Source organism: Acomys russatus, chromosome 5 (assembly GCF_903995435.1).
Source record: "Acomys russatus chromosome 5, mAcoRus1.1, whole genome shotgun sequence".
Classification (NCBI taxonomy): Eukaryota; Metazoa; Chordata; class Mammalia; order Rodentia; family Muridae; genus Acomys; species Acomys russatus.
Genome location: NC_067141.1, coordinates 26155554 through 26181460, shown reverse-complemented (window position 1 = coordinate 26181460; position 25907 = coordinate 26155554). Strand labels below are relative to the sequence as shown.

Sequence of the window (25907 nt, the reverse complement as noted above, 5' to 3'; positions counted from 1 at the left end):
GGTAAGCTCACTGACAGAAACAAGCCAAGAAAGGCGACTGAGACTTTTCTAGGGTGCCAGGGCCCAGTCACTATGCAGACACCTAAGCATACTTACGGGGGATGGGGATTCTATGAAGGTATGTCTAGAGGAAGCTGGTGGCCATGACAAACTGTGAGTCAACCACTTCAAAGTGTACTGAGACTCAGGGTCCAGATATCCACAGAGGCAGGAGTGCCCTGCTGCCCTTGCTGAGTGCACTCTCTTTCTTAATGATCAATACACCTCAGATGCATGCTCTGGGTGTATCTTCCTCCCGACTCTCCCAGAAATCTGATACCTGCTGGACACTGCACAGAAATCCTAAGATGACCTAACGTGGGTCTAAGCACACCTATGAAGGAACCAAGCTCTCATGGGCTAGTGGATCCCCAAAACACCATCTAATGAGAAGTGGGACCTGAACTTGGTTGTGGTACCAGACCCTGAATTCTTGATCACTGTTATGCTGCCTGTCTTATGGCTTCAGCTCCAACTCATGAAGGACACACTGTATAGCCACTGACTGTGGTTGCTCCAAGGTGTCTAGATCTAAACTGTAAAGTAGTATGACATTCGGTGTGTACCATAAAAAAGCACGACAAAAGAACACCAGTGCTGTCTTCAGCACTTAGGCTGTGCTGGCAATGCATGCAACTCAAGTTTGTTCTAGGGCCATGTCTAGTTTAGAATCCAGAAAGCCCTAAACAGCACTTGGAAGTTTCTTGTTTATCAGGCACAAGCACATTTGCCTATTATGACTGACTGGGAAAGGCCACCTGAAAAGAGTGATGGGAAGGGCATAGAAGGATAGGCCTGGCAGGAAAACGCGTCAGCAAGAGGAGGCAGTGTCAGAGGCCACATCAACCCATTCTACTGGCCATGTGTGCTGGGTCCTATGCTGGCTTGTGACAAGGGCAGTGACTGTGCACAGCTTTGGGTGATGCTTGAGTCTTCATGTTTCACACACCTTATCACTAACTATAGGAGATAGGTAAGCCAGTAAGGCACCAAGGCCTGGAAACCCAGGACCTGCCAAAGGGCGCTGGGGCACAGACCAAAGGACTCTTTTTGGACATGAGATTTCTTGCTGTCTGCACGCCTGGGTGCTAAAGCAGAAAGCCAAGTTGGCACTCTCAGGACATCATCTCTCAGGCCTTTATTAGAGGAAGAACGGTTCCCCCCATGCCTAAGGAGCAAAGTTGCCTTGTACATCTGTCAAAGCAGGACCTCTCCCAGATGCCAAACTTCAAGTGAAGGTAGGGGAAAGAGAAGCAGGCAGGGCAACAGCAGACCCTGGCCACACTCCAGGAATGCCCGAAGCCCTGGAGAAAGCTCTGATGCCTGCTAGCTTTTCTCAGCCTCAGTTTCACCCTACTTCCTTTTTCACAGGATAAGGATGAAGCACAAACACCAGAAAAGTACAGACTCAAAGCAAACATGTAAGGATGCAAGTGAGGGCCAACTCCTGTAACCCCAGCACTCCAGAGGGCGAGGCAGGAGCCGAGTTCTGGTCTGAACTATCTAGTAAGACCTTGTCTTTTAAAAAATAACACGTAATAGGTAAATGCACTTGCAGGCAAGCCTGATGACTGAGTTCCATGCCTGAGAAAGACAAGTACTTGTCCTCTAACCTTTACACATGTGCCATGGACACACTCTCCAGGGACAAAAAAAGTAAAAAACAAAAACAAAAAAACCCCTACAACCCAAAACAGCTAAAACAAAGGTAAGAACTAGAGACACTCTTACTTAGTGAACATGATTTAATGCACAATGTTACAGAAAGGGTAAGAGACACTCTTGTAGCTGTCTTACTGTATTTTTAGATGTCATCAAAATCTTAAGGTAACATGGCACCATCTTTTACAGCCAGACAGGAGAGTGGCAAAATGTCACCTAAGCCTTGGCTCCTTTTGAGCCCTGGACCATGCCTCCAGGTCATCAACAGTAAGCCTCGGCTTACTCTTAACAAAAAGGCATTCTGCATATCCTAAGAGCCCAACACAAACAGCCACTAGCGAGGCTGAACTTCCTATTCTAAAATGGCCAGACTATAGCTCACAGGTGCTGTGCATGCTCTCTGCCCTTGAGGAAAAGGCATGTCTAGTCAGCTCTGCAGTGACTTTACACTTGTCTTAGAACTGAGGCATAAGCTCCCCAGAAGGGGCCAGAACCACATCTTGTTATTTCTCTAAAAACCACTGGATTTAGCAATAAACATTTCCCATATTGTAACATATTTGCACATACAACCTCCCCAGAAACTATTTGTATTAAGTATTTAAGCTAAGTGGTGTACTGAGTTTATAATGAATATTCTAGTGATCAAGTTCACCCACAAAAACACAGGGACTCTCATTCATAAGAGCCATTCTCTGAGAGAAGTTTTGTGGCTGTCTGTATGGCAGCACACACCCCAGTGTTTCCATGTAATTATTTATGAAAGGGCTTCACAACCTCCAGTATCTTCAAGGAACCAGACTCAAGAAAACAAAGTTCATTACACTGCCTTTATTAATAGAACCAAAAGTCAACATGGAATAAGAGAACTAAAACCTCCTCTTTGTTCACTTTGGGTCTCAGCTAAAAAGTATGAACTTGAGCTATACTACTGCTTTTATACTAGAGGTTACACCTGGCCTTGGACTTCAAGTAGCAGGCAGATTCAGATGTCCACGCAGTGGCATTTACCATCATGGAGACACTTTCCCCTTTCTTCAAAAATTTCTGTAAGGGAAAGGCACACCCAAGGGTAGGCTGAAAACATCTGAAGGCATGGAGAAGATCCTGGAACACCCAGCACCTGAGGGGAATCCTAAGTGCTCAGTGACTGGACACTAGAGTGCTGAAAAAGATACTCTGTGGGCAACCAAGGCAAACCTTTCTCACAGACGACTCTGATAAGAGGCAAGTCAGACAGGAGAACCCGCCGTTGTAGTGGCACCTAGAGAACACTGGTGTTACCAGATGAAGGACAGAGCCACAGAGGTCTCAGCATTTCAAGATCCATAGATGCCGTGCTGTCTTTGGCCTATGTAGTGGTTCTTCTCTTCCTTTTCTCTTTGTTTATTCATCACTACCCCCAATTTCCATGAGATATTCCACCAACATAAAACTGGCAGCTCATAGCTTGTTGCCTCTGTCATGGTATTCACACACCCCACAACAGTCACATCCAAATACTCCTCTGGCACACTTCTGAGCTAGTGAACTAGGTTGATTCACTTCAAAAAATGCTAAGAAGGAGCAAAAAGTCGGAAGCCTTCAAGCCATTATGAACCCTGGGTCTACCCTGTTCCTAGGCTGGCTGTTCCTAGAGACATGGGTACCTGATGAGCCAGCCAAGCTCCTGCAGGGCCTTACACACTTTTACAGCATCGCTAACAACCTGAAAATGTTTCTCTCAAACATAATGGTCCTGGAACTTAGGCTGAATACTTCAACATCTAATTACCAAGTATTCAAAAGTACATATAGTGGTTGGCCCTGAATTTGGAATGTATACAAACTACTATGGACTAAAATTTCTAGCTGAAATGCCCTGAGTCCCAGTCTCTATCAGAACTACTGACACATGCTACAGAAGAACTGAGGAGTGTAAGCAGCACCTTAGAGCAAGCTCCCTTACTTACTTGCATTGTCTTTTTCCTGAGTGGTGTCTGCGTCAGTGTTAGAGCTGACAGACTGACTGTCTGAATTTTTGCTGCTGTCACCTAACTTTTTAAGCCTATTTAAACGTTTATCTGTTTCTCTGAGTCCGTATTTGCTATTGATAACAGGAGCAGGCACAGGCAGTCCTACTCTGGATTTAAAAGCACCAGTTCCCCGTCTGAAAGAGAAAACAGCAAAGGTCAAACAAATGAAGCACATTACTTAAGTCAAGCGTGGCTGCTGAGGGTACCTGACCACATCAGGTCAAGGGCTGAGATGAACTGATGGGGCCTCCATCATGGTTACATAAGCACCAGCTCCGGAGCTCTCAGGGAGATCCAGCATACAGCTAGCTATCAGCTACAAGAACCTCTTTTAAAACTAATAATGACGACGACTGTCTCCAATCATTCATTAGCTGCCCATGGATCTGCATCTGTAAATCCACTATGTAGCCAATTCTTGAATTTACGGTATTTCTTTTCTTTTCTTTTTTGGTTTTTCGAGACAGGGTCTCTCTGTATAGTCTTGGCTGCCCTGGACTCGCTTTGTAGACCAGGCTGGCCTTGAATTCACAGCGATCCACCTGCCTCTGCCTCCTGAGTGCTGGGATTAAAGGCACGCGCCACCATGCCCGGCTAGTATTTCTTTTCAAGCAAGCAAAACTAAGACACTATATTACAATCATTTTATGTAGGACTTAGTTTTCTTGCACCATGTCTGTCTCTGATAATAAGGCTGCACTGAACACATGCTTTGAAAGCTGACATCTCCAAAGAACATTCATGAATGTTCTGTGATTAATGTATGTTTGTATGTGCGTGCATGCATGTGTGTGTGTACACAAGCACACTCACACCAAGAGGTGGCTTGTTTTAGAACTCTCTGTTCGTTACTGTCTATACCTAAGCAACATATCAAGTTTCAAGGGTTTTTTTGTTTTGTTTTGTTTTGCGAGACAGGGTTTCTCTGTGTAGCCTTGGCTATCTTAGACTTGCTTTGTAGACTAGATTGGCCTTGAACTCAAGAGATCCGTCTGCCACTGCCTCCCAAGTGCTGAGATGTGCGCCACCATGCCCAGCCTGCAATATATTAAGTATGATTACAATTATTTATAGTATAATAATCTTTAATATGTTAAACTTAATTAAAAAAAAAAAAAAAAGACAAGATTCCATCTATGTTTCCCAGGCTGGTCTCAATTGTTCTATATACCAAGAATGACCAGAACTTCTGGTCCTCCTGCCTCACTTTCTGAGTGCTGGGATTACAGGTGTATGCCATCACACCAGCCTCTAGTACAGCTCAGGTCTAGCCAGGGTTTCCTGTGCTTTAGGCAGCTCTGTATCAACTGGACTACATGCATAGCCCTACCCTAACCTTGGCTGTTGTCACTGTTGTTTGGTGCTGGGGACTAGGCTTCTTTCATGTTTGTTCTGAGAGCTTACTGTGTAGCCTAGGCTTACCTCGAATTTTTTTTCTAGTGTATCTGCCTCAGCCTCCCAGGGGCTGGAATTATAGGTATAAACTACCATGCCTAGCTTCCCCTAATGTTCTTTGGATATTTTTTCCCTTGGTTGTCATCAGACATACTATTTTATAAGCTTTAAAATAGTTTTGGTCACTTCCAAGAATAAAGTTCCAAACAATTCACTATTACAAAAAGAGGGACATTTAAGTGTTCACAGATAACATCACAGTTCTTTTTACTCAGGCCTTATCTTGAGGGCCTGTTGGCAGATTTCATCTTTCAGAATTTTTCTGGTGAATTATGTACAATGTATGTAGAAACTTATAATCACCACTGTGCTCTTCCTTTGCACACCCTCAGAGACCACACTTATTATTGTTTTCTAAGCACTTCTGTACTGTGACTCACAAGTAACAGCTGCATCGCATCTGATTGTTTTTCACACTGCACTAGGGTTGAGCTGTAGTGCGTGCTAGCTCTACACTCACATGATGGGGGGGGCTGGGCAGGGTCAATATCACAACCACCATGACAGTTACATGAAGCTGACTAGGAAATCTGATCCTTTACCTTTCACAAGTGTAACATTCGCAGAACTCATTATTTTCTCCAAAAAACCCATCTCCATAGTAACAAGAAATTTCTTCTCCAGGTTCAATATCTCTCAGAGCCTTCACACATGCTGTGTCTCGACCAGTTGACACAAACTGAAATAGAAGTAACCTGTTATGAGTCTCAGACCTGAGGCAGACACAGAACCTAAGGTATTTCATTTTCTTTTATGCTTACCTTACAGTTAGGTCTGCAATCTGAAAAATGTCCAAAAGAGAAAGTCAATTAACTGCTGATAAGATCTGAAACACGAAGTTACAGAATCTGAAAAGGCTTTTCAGACAACTTCATAATTTCCAACAGTCTTAAGTCACACGGGGCATGTTTAAAAAATCTGAAGATAATTGGCCATTCCAAACTCCCTTGAGTATGGCCAGGCCACACTAGCTGTGGGCAGCCAGCCCACACAGTGCAGACGCCTCAGAAGGCAGCTTACCATGATTTATAAATGCAGCAGGACCGAGCCAGAGTTGAGCACAGTTTTTCCTTGTGGAATACATGACACTGAAGTCGTTTTCTCCGTGTCTAAGTAGCATGTTCTCCTCAATTTCTGAAAGTTCGGCAATACAACCCACCAGTAATTCTATTTTGTCATTTCGTTTCCTATTTAAAATATGTGATAAAAATTACTAGTAATTATAATAAGGCTTCTTTTAATAAAATAAGCCTTCCCACTAAATAGCAGAATCTGAACAGCCTTGGCTCCACATACTTTGCTGACTGGCCCGGAGTCCATTGAGCATCCTCTCTTCCTCGCTTGAGCCCCATGGCCTGATTTCTTTTCTAACTTATTCCCAGAAGAGAATGGGAGCTCCTCCAGGCCAGGCATTGTGCTACTTGTAACTCTCAACACCCTGCAGTACCTGGATCAGCACTTCATGGGAGGCAGGGGGCCAACTACTTGCTGTACAGAATTACACTTGCAAATGGGTCCCACAGTAGTGGTGTCATGAGGCCCAGAACTTTGTCATTATCCAGGAGGGTATACCACTCACTACATTTCCAGGACTCCATGAAGCCAGTGGCTCTTTATTGCAAACTGTAGCCCTTGGGCCCTGGATCTCAGGCTTGCAGGGCACAACAAGGGAGCATGAGAGCCAATTAGCAGCCCAATCAGAATCTGAGGCAGAGTATCATGTACACCTAGCCCAGTGCCTACCTGGGAATAATGCTCTTTTACACATTCCATTTTTAGGTAACCAACCTCTCAAAATTTTGCTATCAAAATACTGAAGAATCGTAGGAGACTGCCTACTTCTCCTGGGATAAAAGGTAAGGAACAGGTATTATTAACAGGAAAGAGTCACACCTTCTCATCTATGACTTGTGAGCCTCAAACTGAAGTTTGACTTTACTTTTGAGATATGGTCTCATTGTGTAGCTTGGCTGGCTTGGAACATACTATGCAGATCAGATTGGCCTCTAACTCACAAGGATCTCTTTGTCTCCCAAATACTGGGATTAAAAACCGTCATTATTATTTAAGCTGGCATCCGTGCTTTTTCTGGGGGCGAGGCTGAGGGGGGAAGGGTTTTTTTTTTAGAGACAGGGTTTCTCTCTGTACTCTTGGCTGTCCTAGAGTCACTTTGAAGACCAGGATGGCCTCAGGTTCATAGTGATCCACCTGCCTCTGCCTCCCTGAGTACTGGGATTAAAGGAGGGTGGCACCACTCCCGGCTGCATGAATGTTTTTAAGCAGGTTAACATACTGAAATATTTCTACTTGTAAACCCACCTCAGGTAGTTAAGACCTGTTAGATTGACCCTGGAAGCAGGTAACAAGTACCCTGGCACCCTCCTTTCAGCAGTCCAGCATGGAGCAGCCATTTAGACTCAACATGCTGTGGCTTAGAGATGGGACCAGGCCACTCAGACTTCTGACTTCACCACCCCTGAATCAATAGGTCAGAGGCCGGCACTGCACTGTTCCTCAGGGGAAGCACTGGCTTGCACTGACTGTGGCTTCTTAAGTACTTGAAGGACAATTTTAGAGATCTTTAAACAGAAAAAACCCTGAGTTTTGACTAGTATAATAGTTACCACTCTTTTGTTGCAACTATCTTGGCTCCATTTTGTTCTGAAGAGTATCTATTACAGGGCAATATTTCAAATCCACTGTCAGTCGCAAACATTCGCAAGTAAATAAAGACCTAAAACAGGAAAAAAATGTGGCAATTATTTATTCTGCTAGCCTTTCTCAAAATTATAAAAACAGTATACCACCAACAATGTAAACTCTTGGGTAGTGAAGTGAAAATTTTACTCTCGGCGTTCACACATGTGAACACTCAATGCCCTGGTTTTACTGTTCTAGAGGTCCACAATGAACTTCACTCCAGAGGAGCAGCTGGGTCACCTTCCGCATTATAAACCTTCACATTTACTGCTTTGATGACAAACTAACTACAGGGATAGGAACCATCTAAATGGCAGAGCACTTGCCCGGCGTCTGCAAGGCCCTGGGTTCAACCTGCAGCTCTGTAAGCCACTGCCACGTTGTTAGACTTAAAATCTCAGTGTTCACGAACATTCAGGCTTCCATTTACTTATAAACCATTGTTTTTTTGAGATAATCTCACATTGCAGTCTAGTTGGCCAAAATTCACTATGTAGCCCAGGCTGGCTTCAAACTTGTGGCAATCTTCCTGCCTCAGTGACCACACCTAGGTCCTACTTATCTGGATACAGTTTAGCAGCATTAATGCACTTAACTTACATGTTCCTTGAATAATTTCTCCTGCATTTTGTTTTTGTTGAGAAAATAATGCCGTGCCCATTCACCTGAAGTCAAACATTTGAAGGCTTTCTCTAAGTGTTCATCTTTCTTAAAGCGTTCAATTACTTCCTTTAGCTCTTCTTGCCTTCCTTTAATAGGCCGAAATCTGAAACAAATCAAGGTAGCAAATTTAGTAATCCATCACAATTTAAAAAAATTTTAAATTGATTTACTTTATATGCATTATGCATTTGACCTACATGCATTTATGTGCACGACATGTGTCTGGTGTCCTTGGAGCTACATGAAGATGTCAGATCCCCTGAACTGGAGGTACAGACACTCATGAGTGCTAGGAACTGAACCTCAGTCCTCTGCAGAGCAGCCAGTGCTTTTAACCTTTGAGCCATCTCTCTAGTCCATCTGCCACAGTGCTTGAGCTACTGACTCAACTGAATGGATCTTAAGGAAGGACGCTGGTATCAGTCAGCATAGCTATCACAGCAAAAATGTAAAGAAAACAATAATCTTGACAGTTAAATCATTAATTACCACAATAATCACCTGAAAAGATCTTTTCTTTTCGTATGTATGTATGTATGTATGTATGTATGTATGTATGTATGTATGTACATGTGCAGATGCACACATGTGTGCATGAGAAGGACAAAGGTTGATACTAGGTACCTTCCTCCATCCCTTTCCACTTTATATATTCAAGTAGGGCCTTTTCCTGAACCCAGAGCTTGCCGATTTGTGGCTAGTGAAGCTAGCCATCTTCCATATCTTGAGTATTGTGATTACTAGCAGGCTGCTACATATACCTGGCTTTTGTTTTTAGATGTGGGTTTGAATGCCAGGCAGTGGTGGCGCACACCTTTAATCCCAGCACTCAGGAGACAGAGGCAGGTGGATTGCTATGAGTTCGAGGACAGCCTGGTCTACAGAGCAAGTCCAGGATGGCCAAGGCTAACACAGAGAGACCCTGTCCTGAAAAACCAAGTCAAACCAAACAAACAAATAATAAATGTGGGTTCAAAACTCAAGTCCTCCTACTCCTATGACAAATTCCTTATCCATCAGTTAAGACCACAGATGGAGCCGGGCGTGGTGGCACACGCCTGTAATCCCAGCACTTGGGAGGCAGAGGCAGGCGGTTCGCTGGGAGTTCAAGGCCAGCCTGGTCTACAGAGTAAGTTCCAGTACAGCTAGGACTTCACAGAGAAGCCTGTCTCGAAAAACAAAACAAAACAAAAAACCAAAAAAACCCCACCCCAGCACTGACGGTCTTCCTGAGGACCTGGGTTCAACTCTCAGCATCTACATGGCAACTCACAACTGTCTGTACCTCCAGTTCCAGGGTGATGCAACACCCTCTCACAGTCTCACCAATGGACATACAATAAAATAAATTAATGATTAAAAGAAAAAAGGTTCTGTTTCAAGGATGTGGTCCCAAGATAGAACCACAGGCTAGTGCCTTACTTGTTTGAAATGCACACTACCTACCTCACAGGGTTGTTGTGAGAAAAACCGTCAGCTTTTGAAATATGTCTGGAGCTCCTCAAAGGAAAGGCGCTATACAAATGCAAAAGAAACAACAGTAAAGACTATTTGTACAATTGGTAATTGTCACCTCTAAACATTGACTGTAGCACAAATCTTTTTTTTTTTTGGTTGCACAAATCTTTAAACATCAATATTTAAAATTTTATGAGCTCAAAGGGATCCAGAGAATCACCAGGTTGTTAAAACCTTTTCTTCCCATAAAACAACTTTACCACTAATTCACAAAATTTCTTTATATATTCTAATCAAGCATCAAAATCTGAAATGATATAAAGTAATTCATAAATACATATTCATGAGAAGATATACATAAACACATAGCAAGAAAAAAATATATACAGCTATAATGATGAAAGGCTAAGACTGTCAAGGTAACTTTAGACTGGAAAAATCAAGAAAAGCTTCAGGGAGGGGGCTGGAGAGATGGCTCAGTGGTTAAGAGCACTGGCTGCTCTTCCAAAGATCCCCACTTCAATCCCAGCACCCACATGGCAGCTCACAGTTGTCTGTAACTCCTGTTCTTTGGGATCCAACACCCTCACACAGACATACATGCAGTCAAAACACCAATGCACATAAAAATAAATTACAGGGTCTGATGCGGTGGCTCGGTGGTTAAGAGATCTTCCAGAGGTCCTCAGTTCAAGTTCCATTATAGATGGTGGTGGCTTACAACCATCTATAATGTGATCTGATGCCCTCTTCTGGCATGTAGGTGTACATTCAGACAAAGCACTGTATACATAATAAATAAATAAATCTAGAAAAACAACACAACACAAAACAAAAAATAAAATAAAATAGAGAAAAGCTTCAAAGGAAAAGCCCCCAAACAAGAATTCTTGCTTTATAAATACCACTTCTTTTTACCTACGCCTGCCCCCCTCCCCTAATCACTTTGGTTTTTTGAGGCAAGGTCTATGTAGTCCTAGATGACCTGGAAGCCAATATGTAGCCCAGGCCAGTCTCAACAAGAGATTTACCTGCCTCTGTCTCTTGAGTGCTGGGATCAAAGAAAGGTGTACGCCATCACATTTGGCTGCCTGATTCTTTTTATTTTTTTATTTTTGGTTTTTCGAGACAGGGTTTATCTGTTTAACAGTCCTGGCTATCCTAGACTCACTTTGTAGACCACGATGGTCTGGAACTCATAGAGATCCACTTATGTCTGCTTCCTGAATGCTGGGATTAAAGGCGTGTGCCACCTCGCCAGTCACCTGCCTGATTCTTAGGCCAATTTAGGATACTGTGAACTATCCAAGTCATGCTGCCTAGATGAGGGGGCATTATTATTATTTAACTGTAAGGGAGTGAATTTCTGCTGGTTTTTAAAATGTATTTATTTACTTTATGTATATGAGTACACTGTCTTCATGCGTACCAAGAAGAGGGCACTGGATCCTATAATAGATGGTTGTGAACCACCATGTGGTTGCTGGGAATTGAACTCAGGACCTCTGGATGAGTAGTCAGTGAGTGCTCTTAACCTCTGAGCCATCTTTCCAGCAGAGGGGGCATTATTAAATCATCCATTCATCTTTACCACACTTGCTCCAACTCTCCCTGTCCCCTTGACAGTGTTTCTCTATTATGTAGCTCTGTCTGTCTTAGAACTCACTCAGTAGACCAGACTGGCCTTGAACTCAAGAGATCCATCTGCCTCTGCCTCCTCAGTGCTGGTATTAAAGGTATTTAGGTTTCATAATTGATAAGAGGCAATTCAAAAAATCCCAGCAAATGTATATTTGTGTTTTACATTTACTCAGCTCTCATTCTATAGCTCTGCCTCACTGGTGGGTAAATGCTGAGACACTAAAATCACACATCAGTACTTCAGCCAAGTGTGGGGCTGCACACCTTTAACATAACATTCAGGAGACCAAGACAGGAGAACTGTGAGTATGAGGTCAACCAGGCTATACAGCAAGACCTTGCCTCAAAACCAAAACAAATTTAAAGTTGAAGTGTAAGCATTCCAAACGGAGCTGGCTTTGTAAGTTATCAAACCATAAAATTGCCACTTCTTTAAAACACATTCCTGAAAGTATAAAGATGGAGAAAGGAGGCAGAAGGAAGAGAAGCAGAGCTACAGTTGTAGCCCAGTGGAAGACTCTTGCATAGTTGATGTGAGGCCCTGGTCTATCCCCAGTACTGGAGGTAAGCAGAGGGAGAGAGACAAGGAGCTGCTGAAACTCCTGTCTGAAGAAGCCATCAAAGCCTAGGGCCATGCTGTTGGGGCAGAGCAGCCCTGGCCACTCCCCCAGGATGGCTCAGTTGAGTGGACTAAATGCTGAACTGAAAATCACTGACTTAGGTGCTCCAGCTTCTGTGGGAACAGAACACAGTTAACTCAGGGGTCCTTCCATACAAGAAGGTCATTAAGTATTTTTGGTTTGTTTGTTTGTTTGTTGTTGTTTTTGAGACAGGGTTTCTCTGTGTAGCCTTGGCTGTCCTGGACTCACTTTGTAGACCAGGCTGGCCTCGAACTCACAGCGATCCACCTGCCTCTGCCTCCAAAGTGCGGGGATTAAAGGTGTGCGCCACCACGCCCGACTAGGTCATGAGTATTAATAATGAGATTTACTCCCTCTCCTCCATTTTTCTTTCTTCAAAATCTCATGATAGGTGAGCACTCCAGTGAGCCACAACCTCTGAACCTCACTTTGTGACCACATGGTTTTAAGTGAGCCTTAGGAAACCTAGGCTAAGACTAAAATACTCTAAATACAGATCTGGAGCTTGTTAGAAATGCAGAATCCCAGTCTCCATCCATAGGTAGAGAAACACCAGGGGCCTAGGAAGAAACAACACTTCCTGCAGTGGACCCAGTGGCAGGTGTAACCCTTCATCTTCAGGGACCGAGCCTGGAGTTCTGAACATTCTTCTTAAGCAACTAAAACTTTTGTTCTGATTCTAGTGGAATAACTTTCTGAAATGTTTTATTTGCTTTTGTATCTCAACATATAAGGCACAATGAATATAAGATAACTTAAGTAATCTATTTATTTAAAACAAAACAAGATGGGGCTGGATAGATGGCTCAAGCAGTTAAGCACTGGCTGCTCTTCCAGTTCAATTCCCATCAACCACAAGGTGGCTCATGACCATCTACAGAAGAGATCTAGCGCCCTCTTCTGGCACTCATAGATAAATGATAAATAAAATTTTAAAAATAATGAAATAATATAAAGAGATGCAAAGACACAATTAGAGGGTGACTGAAATCCTATCAGGATCATCTTCCAGGAAAATGAGCATCCATCTCATTGAATGGGAGAGGAGGAACTGGACTTAAAGAGTATAAGGAAGGTTGTGGGCTGGTACAGGTGCAGTCTTGCTAACAGCCTCAGCTCCATTCCAGTGTGTATCACTTCAGTTCAGTGAATGACTTGTGGCAACAGGAATCAAGGAATTCCACAGACACCTTTGTACTGTACTGCTTTGAGATCTTTGTATATAATAGAGCTGGTAAGTGAGAAAAACTATGTCCTGTTTTACTTCTAGGAAGGGACAAATCTCAAAGGGGAAAGGGTACTCAAGGCTTCAAGCCTTCCAGTTCCTGTCTCCCCTGATATTTGGAGCTCATTAAACGTGTCTTTCTAATTCTTTCTGAACAGTCATGGACACAGGGCTACAAGAAGCCTGTGTGTGATGGAGATGAAAACGAATGGGCCCAGAATGTATCTCATTTCTTAAATCCCTAGAGGAACCATTTCCACCAGATACAAAACCTTTTGCCACAGAAGCGGAGAAAGACTTGTAAAATTATTTTAGTATCTTTTCCAAGAGAGATATGGTTCTCAAGAGGACCAAAGTAAGGAGTCTGAGACCTCAGATCTGAGTCAAAGAAGCAGAGCTGGGCATGGTAGTCCATGCCTGCAGTCCCAGCACTCAGAAAGTAAGGCTTTCCCCTGACCTCTGACTTCCCATCCCCATCCCCACCCCCATGTGCACACATGACCCCACAACTCCCGATAGTAAAGATGAGGTCTTCTGAGGCTGCTGGAGCAGTTTCCGATCCACAGGGCATCTTAGACTCTAGACAGGTTCCTGCTCATATATGGAAGATGCAAGTAATAACTGCTGAGTGGCAAAGGTTACACACGAAGGCAAAGTCCCAGTGGCCATTATTTAAGGGTAAGATTCCATAATGAAGCCACGGGGAAGAACTGACCACCAGTGCATGATGGAAAGGTAACCTTTCCAGATTCTCCTGCCCGATTCTCTTAGCTCACAGAAAACTGCTCTGTATCGAACTTTACTGCCATTTATAATTCTGAATATAAGTAAGATTCATCACCTGTTTTCTTAAGTTTGACATCATTACTGGTTCTATGCAGGAGAGAGAATCAAAATTACCTAGTATTCATTTTGTGTGTCTGAAAACCTAAATAGGGATCAAGAACCAAACTGGTTGCTAAGTCGTCGTTCTCACAGAGCTCCTTGGCGGACATTCCAGAGGATGGCACATAGCGACTCTGCCCTTCAAATCCTGAGTTACCATGACCTACGAAAAGCAAAGGAAACGTAACTTGGTGAAAACACTCAATCTCCTTAAAAATCCCCACTGCATCCAAACTGGCATCATCAGGTGGATTTACATCAATCTCTATTAATGATTAAGAAATCAGTATCCCTTATGCAAAACAGAAAGCAAACCAGATGCAGTAAATCAAACCATTGAGAGACTGTGGGTAGTTGACAATATCATCAGGTTTCCTAACAGGGTCCAGGGAGTTGAGAGCTTGCTTAAATCTCCTCTCCAGAAACAACAGAGACAGCACACAGAGCCATTCCAGACAGGGCTTGCAGAAAGGAAAACAAGAGGGGTGCAGAGAGTTATCAGAAAATGCCACAAATTTGGATCTCAGGAACCAAAGAGTTAAGTTGGGCTTCCTGCTTCTGGGCAGCTGAATGACCAATATCCTCTTTATGGGTAATTGAGGACCCGAAGTTAAAAAAACAAAACAAAAAGCAAAACAAAAACAAAAACAAAACAGAAGCAGGGAATAAAACATAAGAGGCTTATTTCTATTCAACGTCTGCGTGAGAGACTTCTTAGTGAGTGAACTGAATGGATCCCATGAGTGGCTGAGTGTCACTGAGGAGAAGCAATGCAGAGAAGGCATGCATAGGAACAAAGCTTCATCAGCACTGGCGAAGGCTTATGGGTACAGTGTGCAGCCTGCTCTTGGAATTAGCACATAATTTACAAGTGTAAGTTTAGGCTTTCAAAATCAGCACATGGAGAATGACACACTGAGAGGTTTAACTATTTCATCCATTCATTCACAAATAAAATATATGGGTCCTTGCCAAGGGGTAGGTACAAGATTTTTTTTTCCTTTGGTTTTACAAGACAGGGTTTCTCTGTGTAGCCTAGGCTATTCTGGACCCACTTTGTAGACCAGGCTGGCCTCGAACTCACAGGGATCCACCCGACTCTGCCTCCCGAGTGCTGGGATTAAAGGTGTGTGCCACCATGCCCGGCAGGTATAGGATTTTTGTGCAATCAAAACATTTGCATATAGGCACATGAAAAATTACCTTAGGAGCTGGAGAGATTGCACAGACATTAAGAGTACTGGCTGCTCCTTCAGGACCCGGGTTCAATTCCCAGGACCCATATAACAGATCACAATTGTCTATAACTCCAGTTCCAGTACATCTGACTTTTGCTGTTGTTGTTGACGGACTGTTTTTGGGTCTTTTTGTTTTTCGCTTTTTGAGACAAGGTTTCTCTGTGTAGCCTTGGCTGTCATAGACTTGCTTTGTAGACCAGGCTGGACTGGAACTCACAGTGATCTGCCTGCCTCTGCCTCCTGAGTGCTGGGATTAAAGGTGTGCACCACCACCACCACCCAACCACCAAGCTTTATTTTATTTCAATTGGATTTTTGAGACAGTTTTTTGTGTAACCATGGTGTAGTCCAGGCTGTCCTCAAACCCCACCTGTTCCGCCTTCCAAATTCTGGGATTAAATGCATGCCATAACCTGGCACAGGATCTGACTTCTAAAGGTACCGAACATGCATGCTAACATACATGCAGGCAAAACAGCCATATACATAAAAATTAAAACAACAAAAAGTTATCTAAATTGGTGCCTGGGTCAAACCTACAGCCTCATGCAAGATAAACATGGAGTTATACATATTCTTAGCCTGCTGTACTTTCTAAGTTGTGTTGAAACACAAATTCAACCATGTGAAACAGACAATTCAATGGTTAACAGATTCACAGAATTGATCCCCCATCATCAGCCCCATGTGAACCCAAATGGAGCCTTACTGTCCTCCCACACTTCTCAGGCAACCACTAACATACGTTGTCTCTTTCAGTTTGCATATTCTGACACCTTCATATGGTAGAATGATAGTGTATGTGGTCCTCTGTGACTGGCGTCTTCAATTGGCACAGCTCATGTTACACTATGTATCAGTCTTTTTGTCCTTATGGCTGAAGAATACTCTATTTCAGCTGGCAGACAACCCTGAGCCGTTTCCATTTGGGGTCTATTATGGATTATGCTGCCACAAACCTCTGTAAAAATACCGTATGTCCACAAAGTCTTCCCAGTAGGGCCTCATCCCCACTGCAGCTGGGGAGTCCAAGCCTCCACTCCTTGCCAACACTCGTTTCTACCTGTCACCGTGACTCTAGCTATCTAGGTGGCAGTGAAGTGGTAGTACCTCAGATCTGATTTGCATTTTGTGCTGTGTCTACTTAGACCCTTAATCCATTTTATAATTGGATTTTGTCTTTTACCATGGCTTTTGAGAGATCTTTGTATATTCTGGAGCTAGCTCTTTGTAGACTTATGATCTGGAACTAGTTCCCCGATTCTATGGTTGTCTTTTTACTTTTTTTTTTCCCGTTGTTGTTTTGTTTTTCGAGACAAGGTTTCTCTGTGTAGCCTTGGCTGTCCTAGACTTGCTTTGTAGGCCAGGCTGGCCTCGAACTCTCAGTGATCCGCCTGCCTCTGCCTCCTGAGTGCTGGGATTAAAGGCGTGTGCCACCACCACCGGCTAAAAATGTTTTGAAGTAAAGGAACCAGAGTCTCCTAACTTCCTTCCCCACATTCCCAAACACTGTTTGCTATTCTGGGTTCCTTGAATCCCTTTATTTTATGATTTGTCATTTTTTCCAAATATGCCCCTTGGGATCATCACCTCAAGAGCATTGTCATCTGTTGTGTAATCAATGAACAAGCAACATGTTATTCCACCTAGTAGGTCTTCAATATTTTTCAACAATGCTTTTCAGTTTTCAGAAATACATCTAATACTTTGTAGATACTAACTGCTACTATTCTGGACGGCACTAGTAAATGGGACGTTTCTGTTCACAGTGCTTAGGACTGAATCTGCAGCCTCCTACGCACTAGCCAAATTACTATCATCAGGCTACATCTTCCATTTGTGGTTTTTTCCAAGACAGGGTTTCTCTGTGTAGCCTTGGCTGTCTAAACTCACTTTGTAGACCAGGCTGGCCTCCAACTCACAGAAATGTGCCTGCCTCTGCCTTCTTGAGTGCTAGGATTACAAACGTGTGCCACCACACCTGGCTGAGTTTTATTTTTTGAGCAAGGTTTTTGCCATGTAGTCTTGGCATGGAGACTTGGCTGGTCTTGAACCCTTAACAACCTTCTTGCCTCAGCCTTTACAATGCTGAGATTAGTAAATGAAATTTTCTTAACTGTCTTTATGTTTTTGTTTGTTTTCTTTTCTAAGACAGAATCTTGTTATATAGCCCAGGCTGACCTCAAATTTAGGCAATCCTCCTGCCTCACCCTCCCAGCTGCTAAGACTATGTCCAGCTCTGTACTGCATATATATGTTATACATGTGTGCCTGTGTGAGTTTATGTGCACTACACGAGTGTGGCAACATGCCAAGGCCAGAGAGGGTGTTAGATCCGAAGCTTGGGTTTTCTGAAAGAACATTAAGTGCTTTTAACTGCTGAGCCATCTCTCAACCCTGCATTTCAGTTTTGATGAACTGAAAAGGTTTCTAAATTCACTCTGCAGCTGCTGTTCAAAGTGAGATAACACTACATCTAATGTGCTCGTTATGAATGACTCCCTGGGTTTACATAGGATATAAAGGTAAAAAAGGCCACTGTCTTGTTTTGTTGAGACAGGATTTCATATAGTCTAGGATGGCCTCAAACTCACCATGGAGCTGAGGATGACCCTGAGCTATAATCCTCCTTCTATCTCTCAGAGCTGCAATTATAAGCATATGCCACCATTAACTTCATTTCTAGATGGCTCATTCAACGATTGATAGGCCAGAGAAATGGCTCATAAGAAAAGTGCCTGCTGGGCAACCATAAAGAGCTAAATTCAGATCTCCAGCATCCACATGGGAGAGATGGCTCAGCAGATAAAAGCACTGTCTGCTCTTCCAGAGGTCCTGAGTTCAATTCCCAGAAACCACATGGTGGCTCACAACCATCTATAGTGAGATCTGGTGCCCTCTTCAGGCATTCAGACACACATGTGGGGGGAATATTGTATAAATAATAAATACGTCTTTAAAAAAAAAAAAAGCTGCCGGGCCTCCCAGCACTTGGGAGGCAGAGGCAGGCGGATCGATGTGAATTCATGGTCAGCCTGGTCTACAAGGTGAGTCCAGGACGGCCACAGATAGCACAGGGAAACCCTGTCTTGGGGGTGGGGGTGGGGAGCCATCTACAAAAAACCCAAGAGGGATGGAGAAAGAAGGATCCCTGGAGCTCTTTATTTTTTTATTTGTGTATATAAGCACTCTATTTGCATGTATGATTGCATAACAGAAGAAAGCATCAGACAGAAGAGGGCATCAGATCTCCTTATAGATGGTTGTGAACCACCATGTGGTTGCTGGGAATTGAACTCAGGACCCCTAGACAAGCAGCAAGTGCACTTAACCTCTGTGCCATCTCCCCAGACCCCCTGGAGCTCTTTAAGCAGTCAGTTTAGACAAACTGATGAGCTCCAGGTTCAGTATGAGATCATGTCTCAAAAATTAAGATGGGTGCTTGCCAGCAAGCCTGACAGATTAACCTGAGTTCTCTAAGTTGTTTTCTGACATGTTAACACACAGTATTATACACATATGACAGTGCACATAGATACACCAACACATACACTAAATAAATATTAAATTTTTAAAAAGATGGAAGCCTGTAATCCCAGTACTAGGGGAAAGCAGAAGTAGATGGATTTCTCTTAGTTCGAGACCAGCCTACAAATTGAGTCCAGGACAGCCAAGGCCATACAGAGAAAAAATTGAGTCCAGGACAGCTAAGCCCACACATATTAATCATGATTCAAAATAATCCAAAAACCCAAAAACATGAGGGCTTGATTTTGGATCCTCTACACCCATGTGAAAGCTGGGCATGATGGTGTGATGTGCCTAGAAGCCCAGCACCAGAGGGAGATGGAGAGAGAGAAAGCCCGACCAGAGGTTTGCTGGCCACTCAGTCTAACCAAGTGGAGCAATCTCCAGGTTCAGTGAAGATACTCTGTCTCCAAAGTTTAGAGTGGCAGAGGAAGGCATGTCAACCAATGTCCTCTAGACTTACACACCCACATACATACACCTTAAAAAAAAAAAAAAAAAAAAAAGGTGGAGAGTAAAGACACCCAACATCTGTGCAAACACCTGAATGCATTTGTGCAATCACCTACAGAAACATGTACACACATGTTTACTTTCTTCAGTGCTAGGGAATGAATCACCCCCACGGCCTTGGCGATGGGATTCTAGGTAAATGCTACTATACCAGTTGGTCTCCATCCTCAGACTGATTTGCCAGTATTTTGTAAAGCCTAGTTTTAATTATATTCAGAAGCAGTATCAGTCTCTACTTTTCTTGTGATGTCTAGTTTTGACATCAGGGGAAAAAATGAGTTACAAGTATTCCTAAGATTTTCTCAAGCAAGCACTGGTATCAACTCTTGAGACATCTCAGAGAATTGACCAATAAAGCACTCTGGGCCTGAGATTTTCTTTGTGGGTAAGCTCTGATTTTTTTTTTTTTTTTTTTTTTAAGATTTATTTATTTATTGTGTATACAGTGTTCTGCCTGTAAGGCAGAAGAGGCCACCAGATCTCATTACAGATGGTTGTGAGCCACCATGTGGTTGCTGGGAATTGAACTCATGACCTTTGGAAGAGTAGTCAGTGCTCTTCACCTCTGAGCCATCTCTCTAGCTCCTGGCTCTGCTGATTTTAAATGACTACTTATTACAAGTTTATTTAGGGGCTGGAGAGACAGCCCTTTCTTCAGTCATGCAGATATACATGCAAATAGAATACTCATATACATAAAATACATAATAAATAAATATTCAAAAAAGTGTATTTGAGCGGGGTGTAGTGGCACAGGCCTTTAATCCCAGCACTCAGGAGGCAGAGGCAGGTGGATCTCTGTAAATCTGAGGCCAGCATGGTCTACAAAGAGAGTCCAGGACAGCCAAGGCTACATAGAGAAACACTGTTTGAAAAAAAAAAGGGGGGGGGGGGCTGGAGAGATGGCTCAGTGGTTAAGAGGACCGCCTGCTCTTCCAAAGGTTCCTGAGTTCAATTTCCAGCAACTACATGGTGGCTCATAACCATCTGTAATGTGATATGCAAGCAGAGCACTGTATACATAATAAAAAATAAATAAATCTGTAAAAAAAAAGTTTCTTTGGGTTTATTTCTCCCAGGCTGGCCTTGAGCTCATAGAGTGCCTCCTTCCTCTGCCTCCAGAGTGCTGGGATTAAAGGCGTGTGCCACCACCGCCCGGCTGTATTGATTCAAATTTTCACTCTATGGTAGACATTTATATGACTTCAATCTTTTTAAGTTTGCTTAGATTTGTTAAATGATCATACAATGTGTCTGGCATACAATGTGTCTTGCAGAAAGTTCCATGTAAACTTGAGAATAATAAATATACTGCTGTTGGTGAATGGAGTGTTCTCCTGATACCTGATTGGTCTAGTTGATTTACAGGGCTTTTACAATCCACCCTTCTCCTGTTCACCTCCGGCCTGCTGGCTGCACCCATGACAAAAAGGAACAGGTTCTTATAGTACCACCGTACTTCCTGCTGCACCGCCTACTTTCTTTACAGTGCTTTCAGCATTTAGCTTTATGTTTTCTGGGGCCTGGTTTTGTTTTGTTTGTTTTTTTGAGACAGTGTTTCTGTGTCTGGGCCCTGGGTTTTTTGTTTTGTTTTGTTTTATTTGTTTGTTTGAGACAGTGTTTCTGTGTCTGGGCCCTGGTTTTAAGTCAAGCTGACCATGGCTTTGACATGGAGTATTTTGTGTTCCTTCTCCTCTGTCACTGGCTCTCTCTGCACCATTCAATCTGCCCAACGACACTCAGCATGACACCATCTTCACCACATTGGGTATCCTTCACAATTTAACTAAAACCCTTTACGTTGTGTACAAGGAGGTCAGCAATGGCTAGTTCTCTGACCACAACAATACCCCTGAGAGGGCGCTGTCTTCACACAATGCTGACAGCAGCGTTGGAGCAGCTGGTGTCCAAGTAGAGAGCCAGTTACTTTTGGGCGCCCTCACATTCTTAATTTCAAGAAGGAATTATGCCCAATTTTCCACAGAAACATTGATCTGAACCAATCTGCAAAGAATAAAGGCACCTGAGCCCAATGAACAGCATCAACCCCTAAAGCTAAGGAGAAAATGAGCCAGACCCAACACAATTGAGGAACTTCCACAGTGGCTGATTAATGTTAGGAAAAACAGAAACTGAGACAGTCATCCTTAACATGGGCAGACCACTCAAGGATAGGCTCGCCTAAGCATTTTATTGTGGAGGGAAACAAGAAACAGGAAGCAATCCTACAACCTTCCCAACCCTCAAAAAAAGTAACCTTGCTGGGTATGGTGCTGCACTGTCTATAATCCCAGTACTTGGGAGGCAGTGGTAGGATGATGGCTGTGAGTTCAAGGCCAGCCTGGTCTGCAAAGGGAGTTCCAGGACAGCCAGGGCTACACAGAGAAGCCCTGTCTCGAAAAACAAACAAACAAATAAAAGCAAGCAAACAAACAAATAAACAAACAAAGCCTCATCCCCACCAAGAACCAGAGGTTGGAGATCATTTCTCATCATAGGATTTCCCTGTCACTCAGCAGTGCATGCAGTCTGAAGAGATGGCAAGGATTGTGAGGATGTCCTAAGGGTCATCACTTTTCCACCCACTCCTCATGCAAAAGAGGTGACTGTGTGGTTCAGCTTGCTCCATGAAACATTTATGGAGGTTACAGAAAGGCATTTGTTTATACTTAAATATAAAAAATTCAGCCAGGCATGGTGGCTCACACCAGTAATCTCAGCACTCCGGAGGCAGAGGCAGGCAGATCGCTGTGAGTTCGAGGCCAGCCTGGTCTACAAAGTGAGTCCAGGACAGCTAAGGCCACACAGAGAAACCCCTGTCTTGGGGAAGAAAAAGAAAGAAAGAAAGAAAGACAAGAAAAGAAATTCAGCAGTAGTATGTTTAAAAACTCCTACAGAACAAATCACCTTTTTACAAGTTATGGGTAAAAAGCATCGTAAAGATTACATAAAGCATGAAGCGTCAGTTTTACATCTTATACGGTAAGAATGAAAACTGCTGCTGTGCTGGTGGTCCTAGGCACTGGGGAGGCTGAAGCAGGGGATCACTGCAGCCCAGGAGGAACTCTCTTCGAACCTGGCCAACATAATGGGACATACCCTACCCCTCAAAGACCAAAAAAAAAAAAAAAAAAAAAAAAAAACCAGAAAGAACCAAAACGAATTTCTGAGGATGAAAAGGCTCTGCTGTGACGGTCAGCGGGAAGCAGGTGACAGGAAGCATGTACATACATCTGTTGGACCGCCTCTCAACGGCGCCTCTGCCTGTCTTCAGGGTGTCCTTGGAGTGCTGCAGTTTTGGCTGACTCTGGTGGTGGCCATTAGACAGCTTGCCTCCATTTCTCCTGCCATTCACCACCATGTTCTCGGCGTCTCCCAACCACTTCATGCCCACAGACGGCCTGACCCAGGAGCATTTAGTCACTTTCTTCAGATAGCTTAGAGAGTAATTTCAATGTTCTCTCCTACAGAAACAAAACATGAAAAACAAAACAGGGAGGTAAATATATTGAAGACCATGTCAACAGACTGTAAGAAAGACACACAGATCACTCTTGTCTCCCCCTAAACTTCCCACAGCAGGCCTCGAGCTCCGTTAACACTTCCTTTCCAGTTACCAAGAGCTGAGAACCGCCTCTGCCTGAGCACAGCTGACGAACCCACTGATGTGTTTTGGCATCACTCTATGACTGTTAGTAAACTACATGGAATTACCTTCTTTGTCCACAGGAAAGCCTAGGACCAAGCTGGATGTCCCGAGTTTGATTCCCAGACCCCACAGGTTGAAAGGAAAGAACCAGCTCTCCCAGGTTGTCCTCTGATCTCCAGACTCATGATATGAATTTCACATCTTTCAGCAGTTTGAAGGCCTATTCAAATATTTGGAAACAAATGCCTTACTGTGCCTCCCAATGCCAAGAAAACTGAGGGAAACAATGTGTACACAGTATCTGAACCTTAATGAGCATTTGAGGGTCTGACAGGTCACATTTGCTGCTACTAACAGAATGAGTGGCAATGCTCCTCACTTAGGAGTTACACGCTGCTCCAAGTCAGACTAAACACAAATGAGAACGTGCTGAACTGAAGAACCTGAGAACGGAAGCAAGTCTGTAGTAGCAGCACAACTCCATCAGTACGGATGAGAAGCTGCAGCGAACTTGCAACAGAAACAATGCAACTCAGGGCCTCCAGCCATGGTTCTCCTGACAACAGATAGTGGGTCTTTCTCTTAAAAAAGGTATAAAAAACTCCAAGTGGTAACCATTATTGAGAGCAGTAGGGACTGAAGCTTGGGTCTCACAGACTAAACATGTATTCTATCACTGAACTACAACCCAGCCCCATGATAAATTCTGAAGGCCTCCAAGGAATGCACATATTAAATGATACAAACACAAAACATCAATTTCTATGTGCCCTAAGATTTTTTGTATGACTTCAGAGGCTTTAAAAAGACAAAACAAACAAACAAAAAAGCCAAAGGTGTGGAGAGATGGCTCAGAGGTCGAGAGTGCCTGTCCTTCCAAAGGTACTGAGTTCAATTCCCAGCACCCACATGGTGGCTCACAACCATCTATAATGAGATCTGGTGCCCTCTTCTGACCTGCAGGCAGAACACTGCAAACATAATAAACAAACAAACAAATGTTTAAGAAACAAACAAACAAACAAACAAAAAAAAACTAACAAAAAAGCAGGCTGGATGTTTTGGCACACACCTTTACACCTGGTCTACAAAGTGAATCTAGGACAGCCAAGGCTACACAGAGAAATCCTGTCTTGAAAAAACAAAAACAAAACAAACAAACCAACCAACCAAAAAGGCAGGCTCAGCTGAAAGATGCCTGGCTGATGTAGAGGTAACCATCTCTGAAGTACTTCCCTCTGGGTGTGTTTCTATTTGAATTCAGGTACTGTTTAACTTTTATGGTCCCTATCTTTCAGTTCTTACAGGATCTTCATTAAACTCAGAGAAAGCTCCTACTTAAATTACATCACGGGTAAGTAAAACTACATCAGACATTAGCTAAATATTATCCAAATAGCAAACAAATAATAAATTTTGCTTAAAGACCTTTTAAATTTTTTAAATTTGCATTCTAATTCTACATTTACTCAACAATAGTTCTCTCATTCTACACAAGCACAATACAACCTTACCTAAAATGCCACCAAGTTATAACTCTAAACAAATTTTATAGTACTGACTGTACAATAAAGGCAAAAAGGCAATGTACACACTGCCAAGGTTAGCCTGCAACATCACCATGAATGGCAGGTGATAATGGGGTGGTGGGAGGTTCCATGAGGACCCTGTAGAAGTGGCTCACCAATTTTAGAGTAACAGAGACAAGGGGACAAAACAGACAGCTATTTATGAAGACCCTCTCAAAGGCATTTAACCCTAGAAGTTGAAGAGCACTCAGCAGGGACATGGTCAGGCCTACAGAACAGCAGCTTGGTCCCTTTGGCAATGCAGCACAGCAACAGCAAGGGTACGTGAGCAGTTGTCTGACTGGTCCTAGGTCATCTGTGGAAAATGGCATGCTGCCATATGGAGGCTTGCTTGTCCCAGTTGGCTCTGCTACCAAACAGACTCATAAGAGCTGGAAAAAAAAAAGAAAAAAAGAAAAAAACTGGAAGGGATACATTTTCTAGCCAAACGCTACAGGATACCTCTATGGGCACAGTCGTGAACCAAAGTACCTCTGCAGCCAGAACTGTCCTGCAAAGGAATTATCTCTGAACTACTGTCTTCAAAGCCTACCCTGGTAAGGGAGCCTTCCCCAAAGAGGCTCATTTGGCTAGAGAAAGGACAAAACTGAGGCGGGGATCATAAGTTACAGAGGTACATATTGATGTTCCTGCTTATCGAGAGGAGTTGGAAGTTGAGCAGCTCCTGAGGCGTCATTGTCCAGGAGATGGAGACCTCCTAAGCTCAGGGGACCTGCATCTTGAAGAGCAACACCTCCTCCTCATCCATGGGGGTGACCTGCACCACATGGTAGGTGGTGGGAGCATTCTCATGGGTGAGCTGAATCGCCGAGGGGGTAGCCAAGGCCAGGGTGCCAACACTGTAGTAGCAATATTCTCTTGGCCATTAATTTGTCCTCCATCAACATATTTCAATGCATTTTCCACTTCATCTAGATTCTTACATTCCACACATCCATAACCTTTGGACAAATGAGGATGTATGCTCTCTATAGGCATGTCAATCACCTTAATTTTTATTCTCTTT

General features: G+C 43.4%; 1 protein-coding gene across 2 annotated transcripts in view; it reads right to left on the bottom strand.

Annotated features, from left to right (window-relative positions):
* Kmt5b (lysine methyltransferase 5B) overlaps positions 1-25907 on the bottom strand; it is a 48595-nt gene that overhangs the window by 4965 nt on the left and 17723 nt on the right. Inside the window, exons 2-10 of one of the 2 annotated variants that reach the window (XM_051145772.1) lie at positions 22895-23127; positions 14400-14547; positions 9981-10049; positions 8472-8637; positions 7796-7905; positions 6192-6358; positions 5933-5952; positions 5714-5850; positions 3654-3850 (exon numbers count right to left, since the gene is read on the bottom strand). In XM_051145772.1, coding sequence (XP_051001729.1) covers positions 3654-3850; positions 5714-5850; positions 5933-5952; positions 6192-6358; positions 7796-7905; positions 8472-8637; positions 9981-10049; positions 14400-14547; positions 22895-23051 — 1171 coding nt within the window. In that variant the 5' untranslated portion in view covers positions 23052-23127. Of the gene's footprint in view, positions 1-3653; positions 3851-5713; positions 5851-5932; positions 5953-6191; positions 6359-7795; positions 7906-8471; positions 8638-9980; positions 10050-14399; positions 14548-22894; positions 23128-25907 lie in introns of those variants that run through there. The other variant, XM_051145773.1, reaches the window with a different exon arrangement.